Source organism: Euprymna scolopes, chromosome 23 (genome assembly GCF_053919585.1).
Source record: "Euprymna scolopes isolate OS-2025 chromosome 23, ASM5391958v1, whole genome shotgun sequence".
NCBI lineage: Eukaryota > Metazoa > Mollusca > Cephalopoda > Sepiida > Sepiolidae > Euprymna > Euprymna scolopes.
Window position 1 is genome coordinate 89,486,738 of NC_136504.1, and position 25,037 is coordinate 89,511,774.

Here is a 25,037-nt window from a genome sequence, read left to right on the forward strand (position 1 = left end):
CAACAGAGAAGGAAAAGAAAAAGCGGAGACAAAAAAGACACGCATGGCTGGAAAAGCACGTGTTCGAGATATGGCCGAAAAATAACATCGAGCGAACCACGTAGGTGACGAGAGCTTATCAAAAGACATGTCAGACGATATAAACTAAATTAACTGCTTAAATACAGTGTTTTTTTTTTATTTGGAAATGCCAAGACTAAATGCCTTTTATTAAAATTGAAAGAATGCGGAGTCGAATTTCTTTCTATTCCTTTTTGTTCCTTTGCGACTGTCTCAGATACAACGTGTTGGTCGAGTGTTAGAATGTAACGTCACCATTGAAGAAGAATAACGACTATATTAGAGTTTGACAGCAATAAGGATTTTAATGTCCAATGCGAATGTAACGTTTTTGTGTGTTTTGAGATGTTGTTATTGTTAAAAGTGTCTATTTCTTCAATAAAATACTAAATAAAAATACAATTAAACTAACGAGGCGTCCAGAGTCGCAGAATCATACTTTTTCTTTCCGGTAGTAGGGGGTTTCCAGCACACTTGATCCTCTATCCTCATCTGAGGGTTCGAAGGTAGGTTGTATAGCTCTTATGAGACTCCTTTCGTGTATTTTCTGTTAAATGTATAAAGATCTATGTGATTTAATCTATTGTCTATTAGATTTATATTCCATTACAGATGATGTTCTATAAACATCTTTCCAATCGATTTTTGAATTAACGCAGCCTTAGTCAATTTCCGGCAAGTCTGAAATGGGATATTAAGATGTGGTCTTGATCTTGCAGCGTAGAAGATCGATTACGCCATTTCGATAAAGCGTCAGGTCGAATGCCGACTCTGCGAATGACGAGGACGTAAAGTGTTGCATGCGAACTATCTCAACATTACCGACTATGAGACGAACTTATAAAAGAAAGCATGGCGTGAAAAAAATAGATGTAGCCACTAGAATAACCACATATAATTAGATTATGTAAACTATAAATGTATTCATTCAAATATAATCTATCGTCCTTACCTTTGAACCTCCACAGTTGCATTCTTCACCTGTTTTTTTATGTTTAAAATTATTTTCAATCTATTGGTGCCTAATGGGTACGCAGACACCGCCATATTATTTTACCACTTATTTTTAAGCAGATCTATACTTATCCAAGCACCCTCGTTAATCTATTAGGGTGGCGCAAAAATAATGTTTTTTATATATAAGTTGCACGTCAAAAAACGACATTATTTTTGCACCAACCTAATAGTTTCGGCATATATTTCCTTGATGATAATTTGTCTGAAAACCTTGTAGGAGTTTGCAACAAATTTCTATTCAATCGAGACTCAGCCGAAACGCAGACCCAAACGCTATTATTGTACTACCGTTGTTTAAACAGAAATATGCTTATCTAAATACGCTGTTTAATTTTTTTTAGCATATATCTGGTTAAAGAACGTACATCTCCAACATCTTTCTAGAAGTTTTTATGTATGTAGTGGAGCGATAGTTTGGCTGATTTAAACGCCGCTGGCGAGAACCAACGAAATTTTCTGCCTACAAAAAGTGACACAACTCTCTTCAGACTCGTTTGTCGCGAAGACTCGCAAACGTACTCGACACGCTATGAGCTGCAAACGTACAGTGGACACGACATACTAAACGGGACGTTTCCCGAAACAGAATCCACACAATATCATCGCACGATCTTTAGACAGAACATATACACTAGTGGGAATTGAAATTCTCAGGCTATCTCGATTGTCGTCCTTTAACTCTGGTAACCGAAGAGCGACACAGCCACGCCACTTCCTATTTCTTACATCTCTCCCTCTTTTCCTCTGAACTATCGACCAGTCAACATGTAACGAAGAGCCCGCTCCTGGTTCGCATGACCACCCAACGAACTCTCCTGACTAACCGCAAGTAACGTTACTCCTTTCTCCAAGAACTCTTATTCTTACTATCTATATCTTATTATTTCTCATGTATATTTATGTAAATAAATCTACATTCTTTCACTAATATATACATCGGTATGTTTTCGTCATCATTATGCGACCTTTAGCTTCTCAATAACTATTATTCATTAACATGGAGGATGGGATCCAACCTACATAAACAGGCCATCCTGTCCCTTCTACAAAGTGGTGACACACTTTTATCCTTGCCCCAAAGAAATTTATTTACAAAAACCGATAATACAAACGTCATATATCTAAAGATTTGGATATCAATCATTTATTCACTTGATCCAACTGAATATTCCTAAATATTTTAAAAATTTTATTTACAAAATATTTACAAAAAATAAATTATTTATCATGGGGAGTGGGATATTTTTATAAACCATTAAAAAAAAGAAGAAATCAAATAAATTAATACAAGAGAATACGTTAATAGGTTCATTCTAAACTACACTGTGTATATCAAGCTGTTTTTTTTTCTAATTAGAGGTAACCCGAAAACTGGCAGGTCGATATCCAAGTAAGAGTTGGGGGGGGGGGTAAATAAGGAATAAAAATGGATGTACTAAGGAAAAAGGGCGTTGTAATCCAAACACTAATACAGATTCGAATATATGTGTGAAACTAATAGTCACTTGTAAATATTTAGAAAGGATAATCGTGAAAGTAATACATAGTTTTGAAACAATAGACGAATATGTTTATTCTTTCCGTTGTGAATCATTGCTAAACTATTGCTTTTTTTTTTCTACAGTAATTGTCCTTTGTGCATCCCCTGATACAGTGCGTGAAATTATGATCCGGGCGCACGAGTTGAATTTTGACAATGGAGAATACGTCTTTTTCAACATTGATCTATTTCGAAGGTGAGTCTTACATGTAATTATTAGACTGCATATAATTATGCGAACCTTCGCATTCTCCCTACCTCTATTTCTCCCCTCTCTCTCTCTCTCTCTCTCTCTCTATATATATATATATATATATATATATATATATAATATACTGACACGTGTTACGTCGTCTACGACTAATCAGTGGCTGAATCGTAGACGACGAAACACGTGTCAGTGGATGATTATATTAAAAAAAATAATATATGCTGCTCCCCATTTAGCGGGTAACAAATTGGTCAAAGAGAAAATTATTCCCAAATCGCATTTAGGTAAAAATGCGTTTTCGTAAAAATAATTGAATTCATTCAATAAGTATCGTAACCAAAACAAATAAACACACACACACACACACACACACACACACACACACACATATATATATATATATATATATTACAAAATTTTGTTGAAATTCAAAAACTTGCATGTTTTCTTTTTTATAACTATTCTGTATTTCACACAGAATCTCTTCATTTTCGCCGTTTCGTTAATGGGATGGCAATATTATAATTTTATGTTTTCATAAAAATCTCCTTTTTCACCAACTCGTCAGATGTGATTTCCATTCGATCTTACAATAAAAACATAATTGTGTACATGATAAACATGGTACGTTTGTATAGGGAAAAGGAATTCCTCACCATGTTGTTACAGGCCGGCCATTTTGGGTACGTGCAAACCATATATATATAGTCTTTGAAATTTTTTAACATTTGAAACTACACAAAAAATTACTTTTTATCATTCATTAAAAAAAACACTTAGTCAGTAAGTCATTTAATCACCTGCAATCACTGCATCAACTCTCTCGAATTTACTTTACTATAATACCAATTTTTTTTATTTTTCAAGGGATCATCAGTTGTTTACCATGAAACACTGTTTCGGGGATTTAAAAACAAAACAGTATATTACTTCATGGCTCCCCAGCAGTGTTGATCAAACACCACCACCCTTAATCTTAGGAAGAAGACATGTTACAAAATTTTTTTTTATCCAATTTCCTATTCTTAATTGCAATTACTAACCTTTTCATAGTATAAAAATGAATTTCTTACCTGTGCGATTCATCAATTTCCACATTTAAAAGGGATACATTTTTTAATTTATCAGTCTTGTATTTATAAGCTTTGGATTAATCCATTTAACTACTTATCACCCCTACTATAATTAGTAGTTTTTATATTTACATTCTTATTTATTTAAAATTAGATATATAAAGGTTAAAAATATTTTATTTTTTACATATATACATTTATATATATATATATATATATATATATATATATATATATATATATATATATATAATGGAAATAATGTTCTGACAAAATAGAGAAATAAATAGGAAGAAACCGAATTATGTGTTCATGAACGTTTCTTCTTTATTTCAAGATTTCTCTGGATGAATGAAATTAAGAAAACAAAATCACCAGTACAGATATTTGAAACTTTTCTTGTGAAGTTTGAGGCTGTTCAGTTTCAGCAACGGAAAAGGACGTTGAAAATTCAAAAGGTGGGCGGTTGCGTTGTTAAAGAGAGGGAGATTTTGAATAACGCCATATAGCTGTTTATGTACTTAAAAAAATATTGGCGCAGTTAATATTCTTTCTGGAAAAATGACTGTTAAATATTCAAATATAGGTGTGCAATTGAAATGAAATGAGTGTTTTTCTTATGTAATTTGTTGAATGAGATTATATGTATTAACAAGTCACCCCCCCATTTTTGAACTTCCAACGTCTTTTTCTCCTGCTGAAATGGAACAACGTCACACTTTTAACACGAACATTTTCAAATATTTGTACTGCTGTTTCTGTTTTCTTAAATTCATTCGCCCAGAAGAAGTCTCCAAATATAGACGAAACGTTTTCCACTCAAATCCTAAGCACATCTGAACGATATACAAAAAAAAACTATGCGTAAACAGAACTGTGGAGAAACAGTTGAATAAAAATAATAGTTCTAGAAAAATGGCTTGCAGGATAATTAAACAGCAACTGAATAAAGTATTAACGAGAGTGAGTTTTAAAGAAATTTTCAAATTATTTGACGTCGTAGATATCAACAGCTGAGTATATTATAAGTTTGCTTTTCTATCCTTGTCATTACAATAATGATCGCAACTAAAATATATATATATATATATATATACTACAGCTGAAGTCAGCGGCCTCGACAAGCCCAATAAAAGAGTAATAAAAATTAAACATGCCAATGAATAATAGACACTTACACGCCTCAACCCCTTGGAAACACTTCAAATGAAATACGAAAATTCCATTTTTACATCTCCAACACATTTGAAAATAGTTTCTGACGAGGACGCTTCACAGAACGTCTGAAACGCGTAAAAACGATTTCAAAGATTTAAAAACATTATTACAATAATGCAAACAGAATTCTCAATGAAAAACCAAGACACGGAATAATAAAATAATGTTAAAAACATACACATTGTTTGTGACTACCCTCTTATTTAAATATATATATATATATATATTGTATTGATATTCATATTAAAACCCCTTTTTTTCTATTTATTTAAAAAGAAAATGCAACTTCATGAAAATAGTTATTCACTCTCTCTATAGTACAGATCCTGCGCCTTGTGACTTTTGGTTGTTCACAAAACTCAAGAAAGACCGTTTGGGGCTGTGGTTGTTAGACAATTGAAGATATGAGTGCGACGAGGAGCATTTACACACTCGCACAAGAGGACTTTTGGTTATCCCCTAAGTTTAAGGAAAACCTTAGATACTTTCGTAGAGAGACAACTGAGGAGATGAAAGAGACTGTGACGAGCGTCATTGACACACTCACACAAGAGAACTTCCATGGGTGCCTTCCAGAAGTTTTGGAACGATTAAACAAGTGCATTGCAGCCGGAGGATATTACTTGGAAGGGGACTAAAATTTTATGTACGTACTATCAATAAAAGTGCCCATACGAAAAAAGCCTAAAAGCTTATTGAAGGTACCTCGTATAAGATGCTATTGCCTTTCAGTAATTTTCTTGTGAAGTGGGGGGCGACATTTTTGCAGCAGCCTTTTCAATGTCCTCAACGTATCTGTTTTATCTTTCTCTAACTCTTATGTTTGAAATAGTATTTTACCGGGTGAACCATAGATTGGGGCTCAGCCGAATACTTATCATGGGAATAATGACATATGAGAGATAGATAGATAGAGATAGAGAGAGTTGTTGGGACGGCACAAATCCATTGCAGCTGGAGGAAATTACTTCGAAGGGGACTAAAGTTTCATTTGTGTATTATGGCACCTGTATTCATATTTATCCACCTAAATGTTTCGTTTTTATACTACTCATCAGTATGGTTAAATGAGGCTGTACCACCAGTTGCTGAGTGCAAGCCTGGAAGTATCACTTTTAACTTTAACTCAAAGCCTTTTTCTTCTGTTCACCGAGATAACTTTTTGAAACACAAAAATAAACATATTTACGATTTGATACAGGCTGCATACTTCCTGATAAAGCGAACGAACGACGCAATATTTCCATCCGAACGAATTTGTGTAAAATGTCTTAGCAATTTACTTTTACTTGAGATATTAATGTATTATCTCATTTTTATTAATTTTCCCAACAACCTCTGATGGTATTTCACGTAATGTAAGTCTTTTCGAAACAACTCATCCAGAGATCCCGCTGTGTGTACAGCTTGGAAATTATGAGGAAAAACATTTCGTTAAAAAGACCAAAGAACATTTGTGAATATGCTGCTTTTATTATTGCAATCGCAAAGTGAACCCTTGAGGTGTGTGTGTGTGTGTGTGTGTGTGTGTGTGTGTGTGTGTGTGTGTGTGTGTGTGTGTGTGTGTGTGTGTGTGTGTGTGTCGTGTTTGGCTTTCGTATATACGAAAGCTTTACACCGTAAGACAGGATGTGATCTTTTGCAAAGCCAATAAAAGAAATATGAAATCACAGAAATGAATGCCATAACATATGCTCGTAGCCGAATTCATTTCCTATTTGCATACGAACGAAATAGCAACACGTTTCTTTTATTCCGTTCTTAGGACAAATCTCCGCATAAAAGGCAGGTATTTAATTCAGCTCATGCGAGACGGAAGTGGGGGCTGTTTATTATTTTATTTAACTTGAAATAATAATATTAATAATTTTACCTTCGTCATTGTGGAATCATTTAATACTACATGTGTGTGCAGTGCTCTTTACTAGTTTATGATAATTTGCTGATAGAGGCGGATAAAGCCGACTCTTTGCTTACCCCTGGCATACAAATCGAGGATTAATCGTCGACATTCAAACTAGCACAAACTGGGACATTACGATAATTTGTGTAGCTGTAGGTAGTCCACTCTTTCTACTCTTGAATTCTTGCTTCAGAAAGGTGTTAGTTTATAGCTGTCTGAGGCCCTTTCTCCGAGGAATTTCGTGGAGACAACTAAGCTATTTTCTCTTAAGCTTCCAGTTTTCTGACTCGTCTTATTAGAGAGAACTAAATATACAAATATATGCTGTTTATTTTTAAACTATTACTGTTACTCCCAGTTTGCTCTCGTTGACCAAATCGGCGGCATAATCTTTTTTTATTTATTACATGATACATTATCAACCAGATTAGTGTTGCTACATATACCATCCTTTTTGATGAGAGGGCTAATGTTGAAAAAGTCTCATTCACTTAAAAATGCATAGACGAAATAATAACATAACTTTTCAGGTCGTATGTCAGACAGGCGTCCATTGGGAGATCTTGCTTGACTGAGAAAATACACTTACAAACAAGCCTGTTGAAACTCCGAGAAACGACCAAAGATAGACTACAGTTTAAGACAAGAACAGGTTTGTTCCTCTTAGATCCTCTGTTCTCGATCACTGATCAGTAGACCGAGAAAAGACAGAGAGAGGGAGGGAGGGAGGAAGAAGTCGGTTATTACCAGCTAATACTATTTTCACGTAACTTTTCCTTACGTGCGTGTTCCTAGCATACATTTTCCGATGGTATTGTTTCTTCTCCCCGTCTCTTTCTTTTCAGGACATATGAAGCTTGTATCAGTCCCCAAATGGGTAACCTTCGAGCACTAATACTATCCCGACCGAATCTCTTTCCCTGTGATTCTGAACTAGCGAAATTATACTCATCCAATTCTTTTTTGTTTTTAATTTGCTACGATTAAATGATATTCTGGATGAATATTATTGATGCGTCATCAAGTTAAATATCCAAAATGAGGCAAAGGAAATCTTTTAAAGAATTAAATAATACTTCTAAAATTTGACTCGATTACCAAGAATCTAGACGGTTCGTCTATTAGACGACGACTTGTCCTTTGGATAAAGATTTATTTTGTGATGTCATCCACTGTGCTCTTTTTTTATTGGAAATCGTCCGAGACAAGACATGAAGCGACTTGATGTAAAGAGCTAACAAGAACGATGATTATTGCAAAAGCAGGAGGTGCTTATTTATTTTAGTCTTGAAAAGACAAAGGCTGCAGATAGATGGAAAACAATGAGAAGGGAGGGAGTTCCACAAATATTCAGTCCTTGGAAAGAAGCTACTCGAAAAAAGAAGTTGTATTACAATGACGTATTAAAACGGCGAATTAAAATGGAAATCTTTAGACAAACAAATCAAATTTAAACAAAGAAATATATCAAACAATTCCGAGGAACACATGTCATTACAGTATTTGAAGAAAAAAATCTGACTAGTAACATTATGTCTGTTAGAGATTGTAATGAAGAAAAATGGTAGGGCCATTCAGATTACATATGCATGTCTGCAATTTGTCAAGAACCTTTAAATGCAACACAGAATCAGCAGTTCAAATATGACAACATTTCTCCATACATCTCGTTCTCAATGAATGAAATCATCGCTTGCGCTCCTTTATTCCGAATTAATTTTTATATACCGACAAAAAGATGACGCACCCAAGTTTACACTAACACCAGAAATAATGTTAATAGTATATAGACTTTTATAGATTCTTTTTTATTCATCATACGCAAAGGGATAAAGTAGAAGAAACGTCGCTTGAATTTCGATATTCGTCATTTTCGTGAATAGTAATATACGGATTTTCTGTACTCATCCGCCTGTTCTTGGATCACAGAAAGCAATGTGTTGTCGAATGATGTTCCGAAGCAGAGGAATCCTTAGGCAACAAAGTTAGTTGATTTATATAAAAAAAAACTAGGATATAAATTGCAATAAATCATAAGTCAAGTGTTTCTCTAAATTTATGGAGAATAGTTTGAGCTGTTTGTTTTTTATCGAGTCGATACGAAAAGTTTTTTTTTGCTATATGTAAATGGAGAAGATTAGTAAAGCTGCATTTTATAATGCATCCTGACACAAACTCATTCATATGCGAGAAATTATTGAATTGTTCAACACTTCTAGCATAATACACACTAGTCTAGGTGTCACAGGCTTGTTTCATAACAGCGTATGATCACATGGCTAGTAAGCATAAAATGAGTTCTCTTTTTAGACGCAACCATTTTACATCTTTTTTTGATTTTTCTTTCTCTGTCTGTACACACACATACACACACAGGTACACACACACATACATACATATATATATATATGTGTGTGTGTGTGTGTGTTTACACACTAAAAGTTTCTGTACATTTAGTACATTAATATTTACATAATAAACCCAATCAGATAAAAAAAAAGCTCAATACAACGTAGAGAATAGAGATTGCCATAAAAGAACACCATTAAAGACTATAAATTATAATTCACATGACTATTATTTAACAGTATATTCAACAAAAAATATGAAGAATGCCTCAATCCACGGTGTTTCAAAGAATGCGTACTTTTCAGCAGAGAAAAGGTATTATCAAAATACTTGTTTAATAAAGCTATGATTTTGCTGATAGAAGTGTAAATTGAAACCGTATTATATGAAACTAATCATGTATGCATAAATGTTAGGGGAAAGTTTACAAACACACACACATATACACTAATATATGATTACTTCATTTAATCACATAAATCACATAAATTAATATACGATGATATAATGTTATGCGTAAATTTTCAGTACTTACTTCCACAGTGCTCAATACATATGTAGAGACTGGTAGAATATTCTGAGTAGCTGAACTAATATATATATATATGGAATCAGGATGTATCAAAGAGCTGAAAGGACTTATCTTGCACAGTTCCAGGTAACACTTACTTTGTAAAGGTATAGCATCTGTTATCTTTCTTCTGATATTCCAGAGGATTACTAATATATTAACGTTACTGATATACTAATGTGCTGAGAGGTTGACATTCTGGTAGCGTATAAACCACTGTGAGGGATGCATTATTAGTTTTAGTTAAGGCATGCATTTACTAATAGGAAAACTAATCAAAAACCGAGGTATTTTGTCTGCATCTTACGTAACAATTAGTTATACCAACTGAGTTTATTAGTGGTGGCAAAATGTGTGGATGATTTTACATAAGACTTCACCATTACAATTATAATTACATCTGCTAAGAAAATCTGCCGCTAGGACTATGCAACCCACTCTTTTCTATGTTTTCTGAAAAAAAAATATTAACATTTGTTTTTAACTTTAGATTTATTTTTCTTGTAGTTATGAGATGTACATTCGTTTTGACTGGCGATTTTGTTAAGAACATTTTCTAATCAAAATTATTTTTGTCTTTCGTTTCCGCTGATTGTTTTGAAAAATTCCCGTTATTGAAATGTCAATTATTTTGTCTTTTACTTTCTTTAAAGTAAAGCGGACGTTTAAATGGCTTCAAGATGTCAGAAACCGTCAAAACGTAAAATAATTAGAAGTTAACCGGAGAGAGAAGTCGGTTCCAAAATACATAATTATTATAATTGAAAAAAAAATGTTACGCGAGTTCAATAATTCAGCATCAAGTTCATAAGATTAAAAAAATATTGACCCGCATTTCCACTCTTATGCGTGCCACAAATATCTCATTTTAACTGTTGTAATCATAAGGAAAAGAGCATACGGATGTTACGTATATTATTATGCGTTAAAGGTACGCGATGATAATGGTAGAACGATAAAATTGTCGCCCGAGAAATAATGATATGATTCCATTTCCGTTTGATGAAAACTGGCTTTCTATTTTTTGTCTGAGGCCATCCACTAGTTGGTGAGTTGCGTACAAATCCCAAGAACGATAGGAGGCTTTTATCATTCTGAAAGTTACACCATGTTCAACCAGCGAGATCGGAGATGCACGACTGAACAACTCCTGCTCTCTACCAGTTCAACTTATTACAACAGGATCATTGCCAGCATCTTCAACACGCAAATCTGGACGGTTCAACGCTTGAGGACACAGATCAACGAAGTTCTCGGTCACGGTTTTTGTCTTTGATGTGGTTTAAGTGAGGACAACATCCTGACACTTCATATATTCGAAACCGGCTTTAAAGTCAACACCAAAGTGTACCTTGCTGTGCTGAACAGTGACCCCCTGGTGCTACAGTTGGCAATTGGAAGACCCTAAGTGTGCCATTAGGCGCCAGCCTACAAGTATAAATACTCAGATTTGGCTTCGGGTGGAGTGCTTTGACTTTATACCTGTGGTTAAAAGTAAAGAACCTTACCTCATGCATCGTGCGGCTCGTGTTAGGAAAGAAAAAAAAAAGAAAAGAAAAATGACCGCCCCCTGGTATTTATGGACTGAAAATCACGTGATGTGACGAGAGGGGGGACGGGGTATGCAAATGAGATGTGGTTGGGTCTCTCTATAAAAGAGCCGTCTTCTTTATGTTGGGTGTCAGTGTGGAAAGTGCAGAGAGAAGAGAACAGTTGGATTTGAGTTTGAGACTTTTGATCTGAGGTTGAGTTCAAATTTAACGTTAGTATCCTTTGCTCACTGTCCCCCTCTATCTCCGACATGCACCCGCTGGACTACTTCGTTTGGTCATACGTCGAGAAGATCACCAACATAACCTTCAACAAGGCCAAAGACAGCCTGATTGTCGCGATCCGATGAGTATTCGCAGAGCTCCGGCCAGCACTTGCGGAAAAGGCATGCTTCCAGTTTCTCTCCCGTATCGAGGTGGTTATCGAGGCTGAAGGTGGTCACATAGAATAGATGTTAGCTCTTACATAATCAGGTTACTTGAATTGATTTTTTTTCGATAATAGTTTTCAAATAAAGCTGTAGTGTAATTTTCTTTAGGGCAATAAATTTATCGTTCCACACTCTAAAATGGCGACTGCATATGCAGGAAATATGTATCCGAACGCGTAGCTCGTTTAAAACGTATAAACACGATATATCCGTAAATTTATATGTACCATTCGTCTACAAAAATCGGTTGCGAGATCATGTCAAGCTTCGTTTGCCTTCCATGGACATGCACAGTTTCTAAACATTAATTTAAGGCGTTCACTTGACATGTCGCCCAGGAATATAGTTTTACCAGAAATATTAGCGATATTCATAATAGACCGTGCTCGTTTATAGTTTACTAAAGCTAAGAAAGTCTGTGCGAATTTGGCGGAGTAATGAATGATAGTTTTTGAAAAAGTCTTCAGAATCAAAGGTTTACCGTTAAAAATTCGACCGGAACGTTTACTGATTTATACTGAAACTAAATATACACAACACTACTTAAGAACAAAATAATTAAAAAAGCATTGCTAAGTTATTATTTGTGGTAGCGTTAAAACAAACATCACATGGTTTTACACAAAGTAAAATGTATCTAATATTTTTATTGTGACATAATTTGTCAACAATTTAAAAAAAAAACTCATGTAATAATGAAAAAACTCCTAAGTAAAAACGCAGGCGTTGGAGTCTCTGACCGCAGCTTGTAAACAAACATAGCGCACGAATTAATGGATTAATCAAGACAAAACTAACACAAATTTTAAGCATTCTACTACTTTGAGATCATTACTGTTACCATATGTATGTATGTATGTATGTATGTATGTATGTGTGTATGTATGTATGTATGTAATATATACCCTACTATTATTTTTAATGTTGGAGGATGAGTCTCCTTGCTGCCTCGAGTGCTTGGAGACTTGAGTAGAAAGTGCCAGTTAAGAATTCGTTCTTGACAAGCAGTCCGACAGGTGCGAGATCAGGGGTGAGATAGGCCGCCTGGGTATTACTTAGGAACCCCAACCCCAAGTATTGTCCCTCGGCTTTCGCCTGAAGCAAGTTTTATCGCTTGTTGCCTAAAGCGCCCCTGCCGGGGAATGCTGATGGGGACGCCCAGGCAATTTTCGCTAGGTCAGAGTATGCCCCTTTAGGGGCACTGGCTGGACATTCCCACTTTCCGACTTTGTGTCATATCTTGGCAAGGTGTGCATCAAGTTAATATTTACTATAACAATAGATTTACAAAGCTTCGAACATTGCGGAATGTTTTGTTAGTCGGGCATTGTCTTTTCATTGAAAAAAAGAACTTGCGTTCTAACTATTTAAACAAAGGACATATTTGAATCAGTCAGTGAGTTGAGTTTGGCACAGTTGAAAAAGAGCGTTAGAGTTTGAGTTTCTTTACTGTTTATGGCGGTGTTGTTGACGAAGAAATTCCGTTTGCTTTGTTTGCATTGCTATTTTTTATGGAAGTCATTTTGATGCAAGCTTGAAGGTAATTGATATGAAAAACTTTTTAAAAAACTGAAACCCCATTAAATGCAAACACAGGAGATGCCTATTAAAATCGGTCAACATGAAGAAAGTTCGGCAAGCCATCAGTTCTCCGAATGAAACTATCCATATAGAAAGAGTTATTATTACGAAGACCTTGAACAGCGAATTACTGAAGACGATTAGGCCAATCAGTTTTCTAACTGAAACAAAAGAACCAGGGAATAAATCAGACAAGTCTGAAAAAAAACCCTGCCATAATAGTACTTACAAAATTAATTTGTCGAGTCTAACTATCTGTCGCTTTTACCCCAAAATGTAAATCGTAAAATCAGAAGAAACCATTAAGAGACTGACGTTTTTTATTGTTTTGAAAATTAGTCACCTAAATGGGGGTGATTCGTTTTCCATTAATTTCTATGCTTGATAGCGACACCATTTTTTTTAGTCTATTAGCCATTTGGAATATTCCACTTTTCATTTTAAGGTATGTTCAGGATGACAACGGGCGAAGCGAATTAGCGTTATTATAAATAGATAAAAAAGAGAGATTAACAATATTATGCCTGAAGAAATGGGGAGATCAACTGATTAAAGGATACTGCATTTGACCTCATCAATAACCCTCAAACGGGATAGACATTTATTAGTCTAAATATGGTAACATACTTCCACACAAGGTCTCAATAATCTCTATAAAATAATCTGTGGAAAGCGATAATTACTAATTATCTCCCCTAAACATTACAATAACTTAAAAATTAATGAAAATGTAATTCACTCACTTTAATTACTGAACGTTCTAACAATGAAAGAGTAAATCGAACCAATGAGCATTTAAAAAATTGTAAAAATCTTTATATTTTACCACGATTTTATTTTTAAATTAGCTAAAAAGCTATTAAAAATAAGTCATACAAGAACCATTGTTTCGGCTTTTTGAAGACTTATTAATGGGAGTAGACGTCAAAAGCACAATATTTAAACCTTAGACTTCAGTCATTCATGATCATAATGGTCCGAGGCTGTACTGTCTGAAATACCACGTACATTTCTTTACGTGAAAAAATATATCGATTTACATGTAATACAACAATACTGATAAAGCAGAGTATTTGTTTACAGAAAGAATCCTTACACTGGAATTGAAACCATGATTTCCTCCATCAGAATAATCTACTAATAGTTTAGTGCGTGCGCAAGCACACACATATTAGCACATATCAATACAACTAAATGCTATTCGGGCCCTAGACATAGATAAATCAAAGTGACAGTCCAGTATATATATGTGCACACCTGCACACACACACACACACACACATATATATATATATATATATATATATATATATATATATATATATATATATATATATATACTAAAAGTTCAGCCCGGCTTTGTTTGGGCCCTATATACTGTTAACAACTTTACGTGCAAAAAGTTTGACCTATGTCCAGGCAACCTACACCGAAAATTTCAAGTGTTTAGACCTAAAAATGACGGTGGAGTTTAGTATAGTCTGCAAACATCAACTCTTTCAACTCTGACCTCTTGCAAGCCAAAGTGTCGCCTAAAAACTGATTATCAAACTTGCTGCATGTCTGAATAAACTTTATGTAAAATTTCAAATGTTTAGACCAAATATTGGCTGAGTAATTTTGTAGAGATCGCAGAGGTCAATTTTTAAAACTTTAACTTCAATTGTGACCCTTTTATATTTGTTTTGGGGTCAAATCAAAGTAAATAGTTTTATCCATGTACAAGGAACCTACACCTAAAATTTAAAGTGTTTAGACTAAAAATTGGCGAAGGAGTTTGGTTGAGTTTCAAAAGTCAAATTGTTTAACTTTAACCCAAATTTCTGGCCGAAAACCGATTAAAAAGGCCTTTCTAAAGCTCAATATAACTTATATCACATCTCGAGTCTGTAGAGAAAAAATTGAGTTATTTGGAAGGGAAATGTATACAGACTAACAGACAGAAAATTTATATATATATATATATGGAAATGTTTTTATTTCAATTATGCCACCTTTTATTCATACCAATCTTTTAATTTATGAAGCTCAATGTAATCACGGAGCATCTATCAAATCACTGACAAAAGTCTATATTTGAATTTTTAAGATGTTTGTCAAATTGATTCCTTTAAGACGTACACAATACTTGACAGCGCAAAATCATTCATTAAATTATTATATCTATCAATGAATCTATTCTGCCCTTAACTTCTCAGAAGAAATAACACCTATCAATACGTTAAAATCCATTTTTCTGAGGAGTATCGGACAGAATAGATTCATTTATTAATATAACAATTAAATTAATAGTTTTTTGCTGCCGGTGCTGTCAACGTACTCAGGAGGAATAAATTGTAAGGTGGTTGACATCTTGAAATTTGGAATATAAATTTTTGTCATTTATTTGGTATTATTATATGTATGTGTGTATATAATGTTGACATGTGTGTATTTATATATATATATATATATTATATGATGAGAAATGAGAATACATATATAATCTATTTAGTGTGCTGTATGTATTTATTATATCTATATAATTATAAAACTCAAATGACTTTGTAACGAGTGATGTAACCCACTTTCTGGTTTACGACATCCGGTTGCGCATGCGCGCATAACCAGTAACCCATAACAACGAAAACAAATAAACACAAATCGCTTCTTTGGAAAATTTTCACCTGCGCACTGAAATATTAGTTATTTCGAAATTATTATTTAACATGGGAAGAGTGGGGGTGTTTTGCAACTATTCTTTTTTACAACTATACTGTCGCTATTTTCTTACAACTAAACAACTTTAACCAGTTGACAAACATAAGAACAATTGTAGTAAAGCCAAGACTACTACTACTATTACTCTCTATCCGTCCCTTTTCCTTCCTTCCTTTTTTATTTTTTGTTTACATTTCTAGATACAAAATATTTGTGTGAGAACGGTGAATTTGTTGACACATTTACTAATCTGTTTCAATATTAGTTTTATTTTATTTTATTTATTTAGGTTTTAATTTTTTGCTTTAGGTTTTATTATTTTTTTTTTATTCTAAGTTTCTATAACTTGGTTGAAGGATTCCAATATTGGTTTTTCATTCTTATATTTCTCATCGGTAGTTTTATGTGCGTTTTTGCTGGTTAATGACTTTCAGCGGCGTTCGATTCGTAGGAAAATCATGTTTAATTTTCGATTTTTGAGCGATTATTCGGTAAAATGAGTAACTTTACACGAATAGGGAGGATCTTTTCATGTTTGAGTGATCCGTCCGTGATTTTTCATTTCAATATACTTTCATAGAAATGTTTCTGCTATGTAAAAAAAAAAAAAAAAAAAAAAAAAAAACTTAACGTCGCAAGTGTTACGCTCATACATGAATTCCGTAGCTAATATAACATAATGACCCAACGGGTCACGGGTAGTTTTGTATTATATAATATTTGATAGGTCTATAATATAATTATCATATTTGATATGATATATATGTTATGTATATATATTATATGATGTATATGTGGTATGTATATATTATGATATTTATATGATGTATATTACAGCATAATATACATTTTGTAATATGGTGTATCTGTGGTATGTATAATATGTAATATGATGAGAATAATGGAAATAATGTTCCGATGAAATAGAGAAATAAAAAAGGAACAGTTATGTGTTCAACGTTTCGTCTTTATTTCGAGACTTCCTTTGGATGAATGAGATCAGGGTATCTGAATCTTATTTCTAAAATAAAACGGTGTCACACTTTGCACATGGCAGAATTTTCAAATCTTTGTACTAGTGTTTTTTTTTTTGTTTTCTTAATCTCATTTATCCAAAGGAACTCTCGAAATAAAGACGAAACGTTGATGAACACATAACTCGGGTTGTTCCTTTTAATTCTCTATGTGTGTTTAAATGGCTGTGTTTTCTACATTTATCGCATGAAAAATATAATGACTTGTAAATAAGGGATGTTGTAATATTTAAAATTTTATTATTTCGAATGACCATTAGTTCTTTATTGATAACATATCTCTTCATAAAAATAGACATTTGGAAATGTTTAGTATTGTAAGTTAGTATCCGTAGATTGGTGTGAACCTGTTCCACTGATATAGAGAAGTGTTCTTTTTCCTTTCAACTAGCAAGATTAACGTGCCCATCTGATTGCAATTACGATTAAGAACAAATAATTCTCTCAACTAACAAACATGTTTTGAAACGGAAATCTTTTCACTTTATAAACAGATTTGAAACAGCCTCACACGGACAAACACGCACACATAATATCTGAATACGACACAGGAAAATTGATTAAGGCTACGTGGAATTTAATATTCTGTTCATTAAATTTGTCGGACATTTCATAGTCCGTTTAAGAAAGTGGGATTTAATATATTCATGAATCAATATCTTATTAAATGTATATTAAATAATTCTTCCATAAACAAAGGAAATTCAAAGCAGTGATTGACTGATATCTAATTGATGTTTTGCTTTGATATATAACTTCTAATAAGATCTAACAAGGAGAACATAAGAACATTTAGTGTATTTGTGTTATATATATATATATATATATATATATATATATATATATATATATATACTAAAAGTTCAGCCGGGTGTGTGGGGTGCTAGTAGGAAGGCAAGCTCGAACCCGTACTGTGAAGGAGGAAAAGGGGAAAAACGTTACGTCTTGCTATTAGGACTATCGCCAAACCGGAAGTGCCCTAGGTTTAAATCCAGGCTAGACAATGGGAAAGAGGGAATGGCTTTCGAAAATATCGGTGAAAAAAGCGAGCCCTCACTGAAGAAAAATGCCCAATTAAGGGTGAAGACACTACTGTTTTGAACCAATTTTTTCGGTATTTGTCGTCTGAAGAGTCGAGCTTCCAAACAATACTGATCTTGTAAAAATCCGTCGCCCCTGTCGAAGGTTTAAGGCAGACCTGCAAACATACATACATACATTCATATATTGGTAGCTCCAATTTTTGACCCAAACCAATTAAAAAGCTTGTCCTATCTCTGAATACCCTTTATGTAAAATTTCAAATATTTAGATAAAAAATGTTTAGACCAGAAATTGTCTGAGTAATTTGGTAGACCGCAGAGGTCAAATTTTTTAAAACTTTGACACCTATTATGTCCCGTTAACATTTATGTTTTGGGCTCAAATCAAGTTATTAAGTTAGATCCATGTCCAAGGTACCTATATCTAAAATTTCGATTGTTTATAACCAACATTGGTGGAGGAGTGTAGTAGTGTTCTCAAAGGTCAAATCGGTGAACGCTGAGCCCTTAATAGCCAAATTTCTGGCCATAAAACGGATTACAATGATTTTCCTAAATCTCAATACCCTGTAGACCGAAAATTGACAATTGAAAATAACCAAAACCGATCAGGCAAACCGTGCTCTGTGTTGGTTAATTGAACTTCTTGTGTGCGGGGCGTTTGCTCAGTTGGTAGTGTTTGCCTCGTACGCAAGAGGCTCGGATTTCGAATCCTGAGTTCGCATGTATCTAACTGATGAGCCCAAATGAAGGCGAAACTCGAGTCTGTGATTTCCGGTTCGTTTACTGTCATGGCGCTTGTGGGCTGAGATGTTGTTTGGCTGTGGAATTTATTATATATATATATATATATATATATATATTTGTGTGTGTGAATATGAACAAAGATGGCTGCCGGAAAAAACACGATGTTGGGACTTCTATGATTATTTTTTTCTTCTTGCAACATTATATCGCCATGCATTTTCTTATCTAAGCAAGTAATTTCATTATTTTCTGAATAGAATAAACAAATAAACACGAAAAGAGACGGTACTGACATAAAAAAATGTTTGTTTCTGCATAACGAAACTGTAAAAAATATAACGAAATTTTAACATGCTGAAGGAATTGGTTTGGCATGAAAAGGATCTTGGAATGTAACTATAATTGTATTATATATATATATATATATATATATATATATATCTCATTTAAAGCTTTCAACGCAAATCAGTCTATGGCGGCATCATAATTCATACTCATATTAAAATGTTCAAAAGGGCGAAAAAGTACAGACTGATTATACAAACAGATGAAAACCTCTGCATGATATTAGAACAGTGTAAGATAAACGAGTCAGAAATTAAGTATGAAATAGTGCTGGTAATTGAATCCAGCCTTGAGAAGTGGCAGCATTAATAAAAACTGAGAATTAGGAGACACCATTCAGAGTTACTCACAACGTTCGACCAGAGATTAAAGACATAATAAAACCTTGCTACTAATTCCATAACACCGATGTTTCTGCAGAAAGTTAACATGACGCAATTTGTCGAAAGTCTTCAAATGTCGAACGCAATTGTACTATTTTCTAGTCATACATGTATCAGATGGTTTAGAAAATAAGTATTACTTTAGTAGGTTTTATAAATCATTTATTACATGCAATTGATAGAATATAAATATTAGTTAATAGAATTAAATTTTATTTAACTGAGACATAAATAAAATAGTACTTAATACGTATTAAATAAATGGGGAACGTAATTAGATAGGTATAATGTATATTTTATTAAATGTAGTTATTAGGTTGGTGCAAAAATAATGTCGGTTTTTAACGTTAACCTATATAAAAAAAACGAGATGATTTTTGCAACAACCTAATAATAGAAATTGACTAGCATTCGAGTTAATTGCATAAACATATATGGTGAACAGGTAACTAAAATTGTGGTTCGAAATATTCTTTGTAGCTTTTAGTGACGGTTAAATACATATCCTTGAATTTTTAATATTTTGTAAGTGAACGTGTTCGTAAATTATATGAAAATGTAAGAATTACTATTATATATGTTTATATATGTTACTTTTGTAAATATTTTTACTTGCAAAATACTTATCTTTGTAACGGCTCAAATAGTGTTGAATATGATGTCTTGAAATTCGAATTTTCTTTAAAACGAAAAATGCATATTTTTTACTTTTTTCTCCTCAATGTTATAAGATTAAGCTCAATTCCCCATCCGTTTTAATCATCGTTCATTTCAGTTGACAAATGAACAAAATTTTGAAGAAATGTGAATTTGTTAAACAACCTAAAACGATGTATGCGCGTTCGTTAAACACGTCTACAACACACCGGTGTTTGTTCCATAATGTAATTTACCATTTATGTTTAGGAAGCGAGTAGACTATGGTCTATAAAAATTATATTTACGATTCACTTGTATTGTTACCTAACGGAGATTCTACGAAAACTCGAAAGTACTCATTATACATATAAAATATTTATTTATCCTTCAGATTTTAAACTCCAAAGTAAAATTAAAAAAATATAATTTACCAGCGAATTATACTGAGTTTAACAATATAGCCTTAATAAAAGAACACATTCTAAACACACACACACACACACATATATATATAGTGGGTGTGTTTATGAATCTTACGATGGGATATTATTTTCAGCGAATTCGAATCTGTAGACCAAGATTTTACAGTTATCTTGTAGAGAGTGTTCTGCACACGTACAGACAGGGTCACGTACATATATACGTTTCGGAATCTTACGAGGCGATATTATTTCCAGTGAATATAATTCAAGCCCCGTCCTAACATCTTGTTTTCGTTATTCAGGCGAGTGAAGCACGTTCTGCCTATGAAAACGGCTATTATTGATTCAGGTACACAAACTGTTGTTTTCTTTCTTTATTTCCAATAGTATTTTCTTGTGTTTAGACTGTTGGATTCATAAATATAAATGCGTGTAGCTGGAGAGATGGAGAATATATTCTATATATCAGTGTTTTATTTTAGACGCCATTATGTCAATACGAATGTTTGTACATTAGGGAATAATCTCATTTTTCCTTTTTCTTATTTTATACCATATTTGAATTAAATGATGTTTTTCAAGGGTGTCACCACTCATCAATGCCCGAATGCCACTCGGAGATAATGGGTAAATGGGTGTACAATAGCCATCAGGATAACAGCGTAGTGATTGTTAATGTTAGGAACTTGGTGTGCTTTTATTATTTAAAGGGACGGCTCAGCAAGAACTTGTTTACATTAGACTTGAAGACGATCATATTGTAGTCAGATTAAAATCAGACAAGAATTACAGAATTCAACAGGCAAGCGGTTTTAGGAAGAAGCCATGTTCATGGAAAAGCACGTTTAGTGAGTGGGGGAGCATTGTTGACAGTGGTTTTAGCTAGTTGAGTGATTTTTGTGGAAGTTTAACAAGGAAAGTCCATAGATTGGGCTCCGACGAGCTGCACTTCTTCCGTTATCATTTCTTTTTAATTTACGTCGTTTACTTATCTTACTTCATGTTCATTCTTTCTATACTTCCTCTTCTACCTATATATAACCTCCAACCACTTTCTTTTCAGTGGTCCTTCTTACACTATATAAATAATTTCAATGTGCAAACTGTTAATGTATAAATTGTTTTCAATGCATGTGTTATCGTGTAAGTGTATGACTCTTATGTTATGTAAGGATGTCTACTGGTAAAATTGGTATATACAATATTTTAATGAAAGGAAAGCGAACACACGTGTTGTGCTTTATTAAATAACAAGCAAATGTACCCGGCGTTGCCCCTCGATAAATGTAATGCTAAATTCCTTACAAATGAAGTAAGAAAGCGGAAAGAATGAGACATGTGCATGCGAATATTATGGGTTTTTTCTAAACAGTTAAATTCTTGTAAGTACAAAAAAGAAAATACGCGAACTGGGATCGAAACCCAACCTAAAGACAGTAAGTCAAGTACGATAACCATTCGGCCAGCTTGTCACGTCCTTTTAAACGTGTTTTGGCAAGAATAAGTAAGTTTCAAAAGTAATTTATCCTGTGAAAAATTCGTGCACGTTCAGTCATTAAACAGTTGACAAAAATAAAAATCCGATGACTCAAGCGATCCAATGTTTCAATTTTAACTCATTAACAGCCTTTTGTTCCGGATGAAAACCGATTGTAAAGTTTTCCACGAGTCAGCATACCCTATATATCAAATTTCAAGTTTGTAGATACAAAATTCCTTGAGTATATAGGTTGAGAGTTGTCCTCACCCGCATTCTCACTTTTATTAATAGATTATTGAAGCTGAGACGATTATATGCGTTATTTGTTGTATTAAACAATTTAATACGCTAGTTAAGCGCAAAAAGGGGAGAATGTAAGTTAGAAAAACAGGAAAACAGTACTACTTTATATGAAATCTGAGCAGTATATATGAAATATATGCGGCAATTTTTATACATATATTTGAATGTTACTTACAATTTTGCATATAATACTTTTTAAAGAACTCTCTATTCTCTTCGAGAACTAAACACGACACCTAACCATCTTTTTGATGAGTTAGATCTTTCTCCATAATCGCGTGCTAAAAGGAAATGGAGACACAAAATCTTCTTAACCTTCACGCCATTTTTCACTTTTTATCGTCTGCCAAATTGCACCCAGAGTTCATCTCGTTGTTCATACATCTGCTATCCTCTTCTAGCCCGTCCCCACTGCTACCGTGTTTTTGTTGCAATCAGCAAACCTTAAAAAAAGGCGCGTCGAAGCTCTCTATTTCTATGTCTTTATCTTTTATTCACCTACTCTTACTTAGCAAAGAGAAAGAAACTTATAAAGAAGTAGAAAGCAGGTTCTCTTCACGGAGTCTTATACTGGTCTCTCTCTCCCTCTCTTTCTCTCTCTCTCTCACATATGTCACAACCATCACCCACCAACCTACACTAGGCACCAAGTTTTCTCATATATATATATATATATACACACACACACACACACACACACACACACACACACACACACGTGTGCGGTAACAAATCATACAGATTGAATTAAATGATGTTTTTCAAGGGTGTCACCACTCATCATAAACGCATTGGCAGTACATTGTCATTAACTAATATTGGATTTCCTAAAGAAACAACGTAAAACTTATTTCCAAAGTTAAAAACTTTTACTGCTGCCACTTAATAATTGACAATCTAATTTTTCATAGAAATGTTGATGATAAATCGTAGAATTTTCATCAGTCACGTTGGCCATTGTTAGCTTTCGTATCGCGGTTGATTGTATAGGTCGGATATTCGTCCTTGTCAACCAGTTCGACACTCTTGGCTATTATAATGACAGTTATTTTCTGTAGTGCTTTTGTACAGGGTGGAACGATAAATTTGTCCCCATAAAGAAAAGCAAAATTACAGCTTTATTTGAAACTTTTATTGAAAAAATCAATTCAGGTTACTTGATTATGTAGTAGAGGTCATATCTATTCAATGTAGCCACATTCAACCTCAATCATCGCCTCAATACGAATCCGAAACGGGGAGCATGTCTTTTCCACAAGTTCCGGCGAGACCTCGACGATTATTCGGCGGATGGCGGCGATGCGACTGGCTATAGTGTTGTGGGAGGTGATGTTGGTAATGTTCTCGACCTATGGCCAAGCGAAGTAGTTCAGCTCGGGGGAGGAGGCGGTAGTAAGAAAAGTGTACAAAGTCGTAGCACTCCTTTCGAAGCCTGGGTTCTTTTGTACTTATTGCCCGGCGCCGTGTTATGCTGCTACCCCCAGATTCTGGTAGTGGCTACCTGATTCCACCAAAATATCACCCCACTCTTCAGCACATCCAGGTACACTTTGATGCTGACTTTCAAACCGATTTCGAAGATGTAAGGTGGCATGATGTGGTCCTCACTTGAAATCGTGGCCGGAAACTTCGTTGAGTTGTGCCCTCAAGCGTTGAACCGTCCAGATCTGCATTTTGAAGGTGCTGGCAATAGTCTTGTTGTCATAACTTGGATCGGTAGAGAGCATAAGTTGTGCAGCGGTGCACCTCCGATTTCGCTTGTTGAACATTGTGTCACTTTTAGAACGATAGAAGACTTCCATCTCTCTCGCGAGTTGTACACAACTGACCAACTAATAGATGGTCTTCAACAAAAAAGAAAACCGGTTTACATCAAACGAAAATGGAATCATGTCGCCTTTCTAGAGCGACACTTTTAGCGTTGCATCATGTATTTATTCCGTTTAGCTCTAAAAGGGTAATTCTCCTTCGCCCTTTTTCTGCGATGATATATATATACATATATATATATATATATATATATATATATATGCTGTTACTTCAAGTCTCAGCAAGGATCAAAGTTAGCATCTGCCTAGAAATAAGTGTCTACCAAGGCTGTATGTGCCCAGGGGAGAAGGAGGTCTGGGACTCTCAGCGATTAATCATCAACATAGGGCAACTATTGTGAGCACCGGTCAGTATCTGAGAAGCTCCCAGAATGACACCCTCTCAATAGTATATGAACATCAAGAGACAAGAGCCAGCAGAACAACATCAGTCACCCAGCTGGCCAAACATTTTGGTCAGAGTTGTCTCTAAGATGAGGACGAAACACCGAACAAGTGTGCCACAGAAATAGCAAGAAAGAGCCGGCAGAAATATACCGAGACCTTTCAACAGATGAACCTTAAAGATTGGGAACAACATCAGCATGCAAAGTATTTTCTGGGGGAAC

General features: G+C 34.2%; 1 protein-coding gene across 4 annotated transcripts in view; it reads left to right on the top strand.

Moving 5' to 3' along the window:
• Positions 1–25,037, top strand: part of LOC145246048 (atrial natriuretic peptide receptor 1-like) — a 1,646,502-nt gene that overhangs the window by 437,061 nt on the left and 1,184,404 nt on the right. For all 4 annotated transcript variants that reach the window (XM_080107889.1, XM_080107890.1, XM_080107891.1 and 1 more), the window contains exon 2: positions 2,702–2,813. In XM_080107889.1, coding sequence (XP_079964015.1) covers positions 2,702–2,813 — 112 coding nt within the window. The remainder of the gene's footprint in view (positions 1–2,701; positions 2,814–25,037) is intronic.